Source organism: Atta cephalotes (assembly GCF_000143395.1).
Source record: "Atta cephalotes unplaced genomic scaffold scaffold00022, whole genome shotgun sequence".
In the NCBI taxonomy this organism is placed as follows: domain Eukaryota; kingdom Metazoa; phylum Arthropoda; class Insecta; order Hymenoptera; family Formicidae; genus Atta; species Atta cephalotes.
In genome coordinates this window covers 3,118,548-3,132,352 of record NW_012130086.1, presented here as the reverse complement: position 1 = coordinate 3,132,352, position 13,805 = coordinate 3,118,548, and the positions used below count along the sequence as shown (strand labels likewise).

General features: G+C 27.4%; 1 protein-coding gene across 1 annotated transcript; it reads right to left on the bottom strand.

Annotated features, from left to right (window-relative positions):
* Positions 1-2,071: 2,071 nt before the first annotated feature.
* Positions 2,072-4,118, bottom strand: LOC105619600. The gene is made up of 4 exons (XM_012201119.1): positions 4,109-4,118; positions 2,566-2,815; positions 2,277-2,393; positions 2,072-2,192 (listed from the first exon to the last, which is right to left on the bottom strand). The coding sequence occupies exons 1-4, from the start codon at positions 4,116-4,118 to the stop codon at positions 2,072-2,074; spliced, it is 498 nt and encodes a 165-aa protein (XP_012056509.1).
* Between the last annotated feature and the right edge of the window lie 9,687 nt (positions 4,119-13,805).

The window sequence follows — 13,805 nt, the reverse complement described above, 5'->3', positions numbered from 1 at the left end:
GGAATCATGAATCGGTGGAAAATCAAAAGCCTTTTGTATTTGTATGAAACAAAAACAATGGTTTCTTATTTTGTATGAGTATCTTGTCGATGAACCTAAAAAATAAGTTAAAAGTTGGAAATTAAGAAAATGGCGGCAATTTAAAGACATAATTACAATTTTGACCCAAAATTTTTAATTTATTTGTGCAATAATATTGTTTTAATTAATTAACGCTTCTTAACGCATTCAAGCGTTTTATCGTTTGCAGAAGTAAAACCTTCAGATATTTTTTCAGATAATGGAACTAATTTTACAGAAGCCAATCGTGAGCTAGAAGAGCTTAGAGCTCTATATAATCAGGAGCATCAATTCATAATTATAAACGAAACGGCCAAGAAACGAAACAAATGACTCTTTATTCTTTCTATTTTGATGGTTTATGGGAAGCTACTGTCAAAATTTTTAAAAGGCATTTTTATAGAATAGTCGATGAAACACCACTAACTTTCGAAGAGACGTTTGCGTCTTAAGTAAAAGCTATCCTTAATTCGAGACTAATAGTCATCTGATCTTAATGATATGAGTTACATTTCAAGACACTTTCTTATTAGTCACGCTATGACGTCTCCAGAGCCTAATCTCATGCAAATGCCAATTATTTATCGAGCAGCATCTAGAGCAAAGCATCAGCAGTTTTAGAGATGTTGATCGAACGATTATTTATTCCAACATCATATAAAATGAAATTGTAGCCACGGAATCCCCATTCAAATCAGACAATAATTTGTCGAGAGAATGGAATTCCACTCTCTCCCATGAAGTGAGTGCTTGGTAGAATTTTGAAAAGTCTGTCCAGTAGTTGACAACATCGTCAGAACTGCGATTGTCAAAACTGCAACCGTTCTTATAAAAGACCGGCTTCCAAATTCGCTGTGTTGCCATTCAAAGAAAGCGTTAACGCACTTAATGACTAGTATTAACATATAAGTTCATTCTGAATTAAAGTTTAGCTAGATTTATTTTCGTGTATTTTGATAGATTCAAGAAGCACAATATGTTCGTACATTTATAATAGTTAGCGTCAATATCAAAATACGCACCCTTTTTTCCCTCGCAGGACTAGCATTTTCTAGTTCTAGTTTTAGTTTCTAGCGTTCCGCCAGAGTTTATTTCAATCCTTCGATCGCCGCAACGATCGCGCTATACAGCATTATCATTACTTTTTCGATCATCGTGTATCCTACATTGTCTGTATTAAAGAATTGTTCATTGCAAAGATTATGTGTTATCATTCACGAATATCATTTCGGCATACATCCTCACGAACAAGGTTAACTTGCTTTGTACTGAATCTCACGTGTAAACGTTTAATTTAATTCTGATGCTTTATATTTAATATATTACTATAAGTAATAAAGGGATAGAATTAAAATAATTTACACTTATTTTTCTGTAACAACAGTTTGCTATATGTCATGTGTGTGCTATATCATTACAAAATAAATTTGAAAGAGACAATTTTTATTAAAAAATACATATCTAATTTTTATTTTTATTACTTTTCTATCTTATGTTAGTTTAATATAAAGTTTATTATAGAGGCAATTTATATTGTAATATGTATCAATTTTACCCCACATATCGGGACAAGTTAACTATAATGCAACATGTCCGTATTTCATTTATTACAAAGAAACTATATAGTGTATAAGACCATTACTGATATGAAAATGTAGAGAAAAATTCTATCATATTGATATATTTTAATTGTAATAATTAATTGTCTAAAAAATCTAATGCCGATATTGTGAAGACTGTGCCGATGAGACTCCCCTAGTAACTAGTAAATTTATGTTATATATCTTCAACATTATTGAATTTTTTATTGCAATGTATATTCATTATTTTTATTTTCACGATATACACCGTTATTTTTTATATTATTCATACAAAATATATATTTATATAATATATATTTATATAATAATTATTATTATTGGGAATTTATAATTCTGGCATTATTAGCTTATGTACTTACTAAATAGGATGGGTAATATACATAATTTCGGAGCAGCATTTGCATGCAATTTCACATTACTATACGAAACAGAAAACTTACTTGAAATAGATTTAGGGTTAAGCAACTTACACCAACTATTATTAAACAAAACATCATTACTTCAAATATAGACATCAAATGTTTGGACAATCTTCAAAAATAGAAGTATGTTATTTGTATAATTATGTAATAATAATAATCATACTACTTATATGTTGTGAGCGTGAATACTAACTTCATAGCTTGTCGGTGAATATCGATGGCACAAATTATACCCTCGTTCATCAAAATTTCATTTTTCGGCGTAATATTTTGTCGAATATTGATGTTTATTGCATGTTCAATACGATAGCTGTAAATGTTTGTATAATTATACAGCAATCTATTGAATGACACAATTTTTCAGTTAAAAATACATAATTTCATAAACTTTTTAATACATTACGTTATTTAAACATGATGTTAAAATTAAATTTTGATTACAGTTTAAATTATTATGACTATTCGTATATCTTTATCCGTACCCAGCAATTTTGAATATTCCACAGATATGCTGAAAATACGTAAGGAGCAATGTTCCTATTGCTAATATCACATTTCCTCCGACGCATGTAATTGCGTAGAAGTGCAACAAAATTAAATAAAAATATTTTTCTTGATCGATAAAATATTCCACCATAATTGGTAGATGAGATATATTTTTTGGTAAAACAATGAAACTATTCAACAAATGCTGATCGATAGTACAAATAAATACGGCAATAACGCCAAATACTAAAAAATATTAGAAAATGTTTTTTTTTAAATTCTGCAATATAAGCTTATCAAAATTTATACTATTTAGCGCGCAAACACATACGCACGCACACATGCGCGCACGTATGCATCATGCACACATTATAAATATAAATATATTATAAAATTTTATATTATTTTATTAATATATTTATAAAATTTTAAAAGAACTCTATTATTTATGCAATTTGTGCAATATGCTATTACCCAAATTGCTTACTAACATGTCATTAATCATAGTAAAGGCATATATAAAATGTTAGTTAAGTATGTTGTCATACTCAACAGAGCGATTCTTTGGTTTGTTTCAAAAAGTCCATATAAACATGTGTCCTAAACAGTTCAGTTTCCGAAATACAGATGAATGTTCGCAAATGTTTGACGAAACGGTAAATTACATTGGAGATATCTTTCTATATAAATATGCCTCGCTTCACGTGAGCTACCATACAAAGTAAACAAAGTGACAAAGTCAAAGTCAAAGTTATAAAATCAAGAATAAACTTCAGTTCTGATATTGCTGCGAGTCAATTAGCTTGTACATACATTTTCGGGCCAAATTGTTTCAGTCCATCAAAATTTTATTATGCTTAAGTTTACAAATTTTGAAATGGCAGATATGCACTTTACCTACAGTCTTGCAAATGATAACTCACGTGAGGCAAGGTATTTATGCAGAAAGATATCTCCAATGCAATTTATCATGTCAAAACCATTTGCGAATATTCACCGCTATCTTGGAGAAAAGAGTTCTTTCGTAAAGAATACTGTTAATCTTGGAAAGCTTATGACAGTTAGAACATCAGTACTAAAGGAAGCTAGCTCCTTCACGAAATCGAAGTACATTCAGAAACGAGCACAAGGAACATAGGATATTAAATATGAGTAATTATGTCATCTGGAGAATTTTAAAAGACCAAGTTATATCCTTATCACATTCAACGTGTACAGAGACTTTTCCACAAAGACTAGTTTTTTGTCAATGAATTCTTCTATTTCGGAACTTTTTTAATTCGGAACTTTTTTATTTCGAAAACTAAGCCATTTAGGACACATATTTATATGAACTTTTCTACTTGAAATAAACCAAAGAATCGCTCTGTTGAATATGGCAACATACTTAACTAACATCCTGTATATGGCAAATACTTTAGTAGATTGCGTTTAATATATCATACATTAAAATATGTAGAAATATTATTTAATATGATTTAAAACTAATTCCATAGTTACACAATAATTATGAGCATAGATCTGAAAATATTATTTTACGTGTGAGCATATTTGTGTCACGTCTTGCAGTGTAATTATATTCTTCTATAATAGCAACTTCGTTTTTATCTTTTACTTGATTACATACGTGCTCAAGTTGCATTAATAAATCTTTTACCTGTTATTCCAATAAGTCCATATATTGTTTTTGCATATGATAATATTTAAATAAATTTTAATATATAACAAAAATTCATTTGACACAGATAGTTATATTGTCAAATGCATATTCTGTGGGATAAAAGCACTAGTTGTGGATCGCTCTTTAAAAAAGTTTCATATTTTTATCGATAACAAATAATTAATAAAAAATTTAATAGTCATGATTAATCATAAAGATTACATTAATACATGAATAATTTTATTCATTTAATTACCACTTTATATATTTTAATTTGAATTAAATAATGTAATGACAATTATCCACAATTAGACTTTATGTATTAATTGTGGTCATCAATTAAATTCATCAAATGCTTTATCCTTTTTGAGGTCCTTAAATCCCATAAGAATAAAAAATATAATTTGCAATTATATTGTAATATATACAGGATGTCATCCAAACAATGGAGACTCACGGCCATGTGCACGGCGCTCTTGCCAGACAATCCCCGCTTCCCATGGCGCCAAGCGATCGATAGTAATACACTTTGCAAGAGTAGACTGGGCAGGTACATGTATTCGGCTATCTTTAAGGATTATATTATTTCGTTAACTGGGGATACTTGCAAAATGGTACAAAGACTTTTCGATTCAGTTTAGTCCGCTCAACCTACTCATAAATATTTGGTGATTATTTTGGGACACTCTGTATATGCGTGTGACAAAATTATAGTTGATGATTCACATCTAATTCTAGGATCTAATTGTGGATCATGATGCAATTTTATTACATTCAAGTTTATTTAAAATTAGTGACAGAGAATAATTAATGAATTAAAAAAAATTAATGAAAATAGAATGTTTAACAATAAAAAACAGTTAAATTATGAGTAAATTATTGTAACACTTTTTGCATGAATACTATTCTATTTTGTTATTTAAAACAAATAAACCTTTTCGAGATGTCATCGTGACATAATTTGTAAGATTTTACAAGTTTCTAAACATTTTTATAATAAATTTGCGCATTAAAAATATCGTTATAACATAATGATTAAACAACATCCATGGGTATATTTTTCATCTACGCATAACGTTGATTCTTTCTATCAAATTTAATGTTATTTACTATCTACTAAAAAAGCCATAAGATAATTCTTATGATATTACATTGTGAATGAATTTTTAAAGATACATACGTTAATTAATTTCGCACTTAATTACTTAACGCATTTAATTACTTAACGACGACAACAATAAAATGTCTAGCGCTGTTCTTAATAAATTAAATTCATTTGGAAAGAGATAAAATAAATGCTAAAAAATCTTGTAATATCTTGTAATATACAATTTAATGAAAAATACTTTAATTACTTAAATGTAAAAAATGATTCGGAACTAGTGCCTGATCCACATCTAGTACTTTTATCCTAAGTTGTCAACTTACAGCTTCGATGTTAAAACTGAAGGAGTTATAATTTATTATGCAAACAACAAAGAAAGACGTGGAAGACAGAACCTTGCTGACGAGATTTAAAGTACACTTTGATGTTATTAGCGTTGTCAACTACCAGTAGTAATTTCATTTTTAATTACACGTTTATAAACAATTATAAATTTATATAACACTTATATTATATAATAATGATAGACTTGATAAAGATTTGCAAAATATAATTAAGATTTGTAAAATAATAACTTATTACCCAGTTCTACTATTATATACTCTACTATTATATAATCTAGTCTTACCTGAAATATAATACCCGTTATTAGAATAATAGAAAAGAGGATAAACTGAAATCGTGTAAATTTAGATTGTTGATAGGGCCACAAGCCGATAACAAGCAACAGAATTCTATTGAAGCTGAAATACTGAATCTCTAGATGAACCATCCTCTGCGATGTCCGGGATGTGACTAGTTATGAAGCAGTCGACGAGTATGATTATCCCTTCTTCTTCTCCGATCGATTACCTAGATGTTCTCTGTTATTGTGTAAATTTTTAGTGTAAATGCCATAATTTGTGTACTACTAGAATATACAAAAAATATCCATTTGTGAGATCACAAATTCATTCATATTTTAATAGTGTTTTTTGCAATGAATACTATTAAGCTATAATTCCGATATCAAGAAAATTATGAAAAAGTATCTTCTTTTAATAAAAGAAAGAGAAAAGACGTACATTTATCAATGGAGAAAAATTATGCAAGCGCATAGCTTTTTTTTGGTGCTTTTTTTTAATTTCATTTTCGTATGAACTCTCACATAATATGACATTTAGTCTTTGAGATGAATATTCTCTGTATATTCTTTCTTCGGCATCAATCGTAATTAATATATCTCATATTAATTTAAAATAATGGTAATTAAATCAACACAACTTTTTCCAATATAATGCTTATATTTTGCAAAATATTGCTATAATATTATTAACATTATCTATTGAATATTATTAATAGATTCTACAATAAATTAATTGAATCTGTTATTTATATTTTCACAATATGTTCAGTTTTAATATATATTTACAGACATTTATTTTCGATTTCATCAATGTAAGATTAATTATAATCTGAGTTTAATTTTATCTTTATTGTTTATCTTTATCTAATACTTCAAATTAAAAAAAGATAAAAACTGAATTGAACCGAGATTTAATCTTATATTGGTGAATACTTTTGATTTCGCATTTTTAATAATAAATTAATTTGAGCAAAAATAATATACGTAGTAAAAAGACAGAATTTTCTTTTCTTAAATGCGAGAAATGCTGTTTTATTTCTATCGAATATATATATATCTAATATATATATCTTCTTATGCTCATATTTGATTCGTATTTCTCTTCTCACTGTGCAGATAATACGATAGTAAAATAAAATACTGAAGTTTTTATCAACTACAACCATATTATTGTGTTTACTTTTAATATATTACAATATTCAAAAAAACATTGAACAACACTATATGACATTACTGTGACTCCAATAATGGAATAAACTGCCACCAACATTCCGATGGAAATTTTTGACGCCTTTTATCAATAGGAAGAATATCATTCTCTGGATGTACAAGAACTGTACAAGAACTTACATACTGTACCATCTATACTTTTGTAAATTATTAAGACACAATCTATAATTTGAGAGAAAAGTAAGAAAATTTACAAATAATTTTCAATATTTTATGTAAATCATATAATACTAACTGACATTAAATATTTGTTTTAGTTGTAAAAAATTTGTAAAATGAAACTTCTTTTCATTGAGAAACACAGTAGAAAATACGTATTTGTTGTAATTTGTCATATTTTGTCTAAGAGATTCGATATGAACAGATGTAGAATGAAAACAGTTGCAAATATCACAGGCAATAAACCTTCTTTAGTAACTTTCTCTATCAACATAAAAAATTTGAAAAGTCTGTAATACAAATCTCACGACTGTAGTTAATTTGTTACACTTTAATTGTTAACTTCAATTTTTTCGATTAAATATTTCATAATGTTTTTCTTTCAAATAAATTTTAACGCAAATATATTGTCTTAATTGACTATAATGCTCAGATGTGCAGTCCGCTATAAGATCAAAATTGGATCAGAGAATTTCTGAATGATCCGCGTACTATTATTCTTTATAACATTATTTATACGGAATCGATTTGTCGCCTAAGGTAATACAGCGGATGAGTCTGTCTCATGAAATTAAGCTATTGAAAAGCTTCAGAAAAATTAGGCGCATTCTCTCTTTTTTCAATTTTGAAACTTCATTGTACACACACTCATAAGTCACATTTGATCTTCAAGAGAAATCTTTTAATTTTAACTTTTTGATATCTTCCTGATAAAGTTTATAATTATATTTAAGAATAATTGCATTAAATTAATGACATACTGTTAAATATCAATTTGCGATCAGCGTGATTATTTTTAACAGTTTGGTGTATTAACTATCTAGTTAGAAATATTATTTATTAGTTGTTATATCGCTCTTTTTACATTTTTGGTGTTATTGACTGACGAAAATTTCAATATCTAAATATTTTATAATAAAAATATAAAAATTAATCAGGTTCTCAAAATTAAAAAATACAATACATGGACAATAAGAGCATATACACAACGCGGAAATTAATGCGCGAATTTCTATGTAATTAAAAAAAATTTTACATAGAATATAAATGTACAATAATTGTCTAATCCATATTATTCGAATTATTCGTACGTTTCGGTTTTCTTCAAACTCATCAGCGAATCCATTAATATTTTCTAAATATTTTAATTATTATATTAATTAGGAGAAAAATGTTCAACGTCGATAAATTGCAGATAAAGAATTATTACTTAAAAGAAGTAGCTACAACAATTGGAATTACGTGATTTTTTTAAGTATAAATACATAGAATACTTAATTTGAATACATTGCGACGATCTAATATACTAATATCTTTGTTACAGGATAATGTTAATTTATTATATTTTTCTTAACTAAATCTTATAGCTAAACTATATGCTTAAAAATAATCTAAAATAAAACCATTTTTTTCTAAATATGAGTACAGCCGTTTTTTCATTAGATATGTTTTTATCATTCTATTATTTAAATTTATATTTATTTTGTCACAGCGTAGAATATAACACAGTAAAATAAGATACCGAAGTCTTTACTAACTGCAATTAAAACATTTCTTTTTACAATATTTATTTAATATAGTTGTAGGTTGTATAATAGGTTAATATGGTTATTTATAAATTATTGCTATTATATTATCATGCCGAAACTCTCCATAGATGCATCAAATACTCCATCTAAATTCAGAAACACCTTAGTTTCTCTTTGTAATAGAAACAGTATCATTCTTTGTATACGTAACGGAACTCTATACCATTGAACGTTGTACCTATGAAATTGTATTATGTATTGCACATAGATAGCGATTCGCTAATTGACAAAAGAAACTTTCTGTATCAATTATTTTCAGCTTTACTAATTTGTTTTGCAATTACATTACTTTTTATATCTGACGAAACAATTCTTAAGAGGCACATAAAAACAACATTTTTGCTATCAATTACAAATTAGCAACACCAATTATTGTAAAGTTACTATCACAAATTATCTTTTTCACAAATAGCAAATTAATGTTGCCATCAATTTGTTATATAATTCGAATTAACGTGAGTTTGCTATAAACATAATATTGTCTTGATCATCTTGTTCTGAGTTTATCGAAATTAATTGCTTGAAGAATTATTGACATGACTGCAAATTCATTGCATTTGGCCATCTGAGTTTTAGCAAATGGTTCTTTCAGTGCACACATTCATATACTCATCATCATGAAATGTTTCTTACGCAGTAGAGAATATGTAATTATTGTGATCTATTATATTCTGTCCGATATGGTTGGATACAAACATATATATAATACTGAAAGTATTACACACATAACATCGGAAAACAAAATTCGTTGATATTTTCAAATGAAGCACTCTGAAATATCTAAGATACAAATTTAAAGGAGATTATGAATCTTCTGTATATGTGGATACATACACATTTTTTTTACTATTAGTCTAAGAATAATGATAAATTTAAGTAGCATCAAAAAAATTGTTTGGCAATATTGTATATATTAACCAATAAAAAGTAAAGGAGATATGTTTTTTTTGGTATATAAATATAAAAAAATGTATAAAGAGTACATAAATCAGCTATAAGGGAAATCGGGTTTTGTTGGCAGTTTTCACAATTCCGGCATTAGATTTTTAAATTAATTATTATTATTGAAATATATCAGTATGATAGAGAGAATCTTTTTGTATATTTTCATACCAATAATGGTTTTATACACTGTTTATAATTTCTTTGCAATAAATGAAATACAAACATGCTGCATTGTAGTTAATTTGCCCTGATATGTGAGATAAATTAGTACATGTCACAGTATAATTGCCTCTATGATAACTGTATATTAAATTAACAAAACTAGTAAATAGAAAAGTAATAGAAATAAAAATTAAATAGCAGATATATACTTCTTAATAAAAATTGTATCTTTCAAAGTTTGTAATGATTATGAAATAGCAAAATATTGTTTGTTGAATAGAAAAACAAGTAAATTCTTTTAATTCTATCTTATTTTAATATAGAAATATTATAAATTAAATATAAAGCGGCAGAGTTAAATTGTAATTGAATGTTCACACGTGCAATGCAACGAATTAACCTAATCTTTTCTTATGATATAAGTCAACGTATTTCAAACTTACGTCTGATTTTTATCACTTTAACATTATAATTGTTACTCAAAATAACATACTAACAAACACTTTTCCTTTATTATCTCTTAGATTTATTTTCAAACCGAAGGACATTAATACGAAATTATGAAACGCGACGAATCGAAACGAAATTATAAAAAATTTATTTGTCCGCTCTTAATCAAACTTTTTTCTTTTTCTATTGTAACACTTGTTTGATTTAAACTTAAGGAGAAGTATCTATGTAAAAAAATATTTTGCAGTAACTATTTCATTGTTTTCTTTATCATAAATACATAAATGGAATGCAATGCCAATTTGCCTTTTACGTCAAGCCCCGTTCTCCTCTACTGCTTGTTAGGTTCTAAAAATGGGGCTTGGCATTTAAGAAGCAAATTGGCATTGCATTCCATTTACGTATTTATGATAAAAGATAGATAGTTCTTCCTAAGTTTCATAAAAGGGTCACCTCGTGTAAACCGGCCAAAAAAAAATCATTTTTAGGAATTATTTTTAAGTATACAATCGCGATTATTTAAAAAATTTTTGATGTTTTTACATATTATATATTAAAGAGTAAAAAAAATTTTTTTTATTTCAATATAGTTCATTTTATAACTTCTATAAATAAACGCAAATTGACGCAACCTCGGAATTATGAATCGGTGGAAAATCTAATACCTTTTGTATTTGTATGAAACAAAAACAATAGTTTCTTATTTTGTATGACACTATCTTGTCGATGAACCTAAAAAAATAAGTTAAAAGTTGGAAATTAAGAAAATGGCGGCAATTTAAAGACATAATTACAATTTTGACCCAAAATTTTTAATTTATTTGTGCAATAATATTGTTTTAATTAATTAACGCTTCTTAACGCATTCAAGCGTTTTATCGCTTGCAGAAGTAAAACCTTCAAATGTTTTTTTCAGATAATGGAACTAATTTTACAGAAGCCAATCGTGAGCTAGAAGAGTTTAGAGCTCTATATAATCAGAAGCATCAATTCATAAACGAAATGGCCAAGAAACGAATCAAGTGACACTTTATTCTATCACACGCACTCTACTTTGATGGTTTGTGAGAAGCCACTGTCAAAACTTTTAAAAGGCATTTTTATAGAAGTCGGTGAAACACCACTGACTTTCGAGGAGACGTCTACGTTTGTGTCTCAAGTAGAAGCTATCCTTAATTCGAGACCACTAATAGTTATCTCATCTGATGATATGAGTTACATTTGAGGACACTTTCTTATTAGTAATACTATGACGTCTTATCCAGAGCCTAATCTCATGCAAATCGTTTATCGAACAGCAAATGCGTCAGCATTTTTAGAGACGTTGATCGAACGATTATTTATTCCAATTACAACATCATGTAAAATGAAATTGTAGCCACGGAATTCCCATTCAAGTCGGACAATAATTTGTCGAGAAAAATGGAATTTCACTCTTTCATGAAGTGGATGCTTGGTAGAATTTTGGAAAGTCTGTCCAGTAGATGATAACATTGTCAGAACTGCGATTGTCAAAACTGCAACTGATTCCTATAAAAGACCAGCTTCCAAATTCACTGTGTTGCCGTTCGAAGAAAGCGTTAACGCACTTAATGACTAGTATTAACATATAAGTTCATTCTGAATTAAAGTTTAGCTGTGATTCATTTTCGTTCTTTATGTTTTGATAGATGCTATCAAGGAGCAGTTCGTGCATTTATAAAAGTTAGCATCAATATCAAAACACGCCCTTTTTTCCCTTGCAAGACTAGCATTTTCTAGTTCTAATTTTAGGCGTTTAATTTCTAGCGTTCTAGCGTTTCAGAGTTTGTCTTAATCCTTCAATCGCCGCAACGATCGCGCGCTATGGCATTATCATTATTTCTTCGACTATGTTACCGTGTATCCTATATTGTCTGTATTAAAGAATTGTGTTTTTCATTGCAAAGATTGTGTGTTATCATTCACGAATATCATTTCGACATAAATCCTCACGAACAAGGTTAACTTGCTTTGTACTTATTACACTCACGTGTAAATGTTTAATTTAATTCTGATGCTTTATATTTAATATATTTCTATAAGTAATAAAACGGGATAGAATTAAGATAATTTACACTTATTTTTCTGTAACAATATTTTGCTATATGATCACTACAAAATAAATTTGAAACAGACAATTTTTACTAAAAAGTACCTATCTAATTTTTATTTCTATTACTATGTTTTGTTAGTTTAATATTGTAAAGTTTATTATAGAGACAATTTATGTTATAATTTGTATCAATTATCCCACATATCGGGACAAGTTAACAATGCAGCATGTCTATATTTCATTTATTACAAAGAAACTAGTATATACCATTACTGAAATTGTAAAGAAAGGTTTTCTCTATCATATATTTTAATCGTAATAATTAATTGTTGTTGTAAAAAATCTAATGCCGATATTATGAAAACTGTGCCAACAAGACTGTCATCTCCCCTACTAGTAAATTTATGTTATATATCTTCAACATTATTGAATTTTTTATTGCAATGTATATTCATTATTTTTATTTTCACAATACATCGTTATTTTTTTATATTATTTATATAAAATATATACTTATATAATAATAATTATTATTGGAAATATATAATTCTGGCATAATTGACTTATGTACTTACTAAACAGGATTGGTAATATACATAATTTCGGAGCAGCATTTGCATGCATTTTCATATATTACAATACGAAACAGAACTTACTTGAAATAGATTAAGGATTAAGCAAGTATTATTAAACAAAACATCATTACTTCAAATATAGACAGCAAATGTTTGGACAATCTTCAAAAATAAAAGTACGTTATTATGTAATAATAATAAATATACTACTTCTATGTTGTGGACGTGAATACTAACTTCATAGCATGTCAATGAATATCGATGGCACAAATTATGCCTTCGTTCATTAAAATCTTATTTTTCGACGTAATATTTTGTCGAATATTGATGTTTATTGCATGCTCAATACGATAGCTGTAAATGTTTGTGTAATTATACATAATCTACATAATACATAATCTATTGACACAATTTTTCAATTAAAAATACATAATTTCATAAACTTTTTAATACATTACGTTATTTAAATGTATGATGTTAAAGTTAAATTTTGATTACAATTTAAATTATTATGACTATTCATATATCTTTATCCGTACCCAGCAATTTTGAATATTCCACAGATATACTGAAGATACATAAGGAACAATGTTCCTATTGCTAACCGCAATTCCTCCGACGCATGTAATTGCGTAGAAGTGCAACAAAATTAAATAAAAATA

Coding starts and splice junctions, on each gene's coding strand:
- LOC105619600 (XM_012201119.1), bottom strand. Junction 2,394..2,565: donor GGAATATTCAAAATTGCTGG/GTACGGATAAAG, acceptor AAACATTTACAG/CTATCGTATTGAACATGCAA. Junction 2,193..2,276: donor ATTCACCGACAAGCTATGAA/GTTAGTATTCAC, acceptor CTATTTTTGAAG/ATTGTCCAAACATTTGATGT.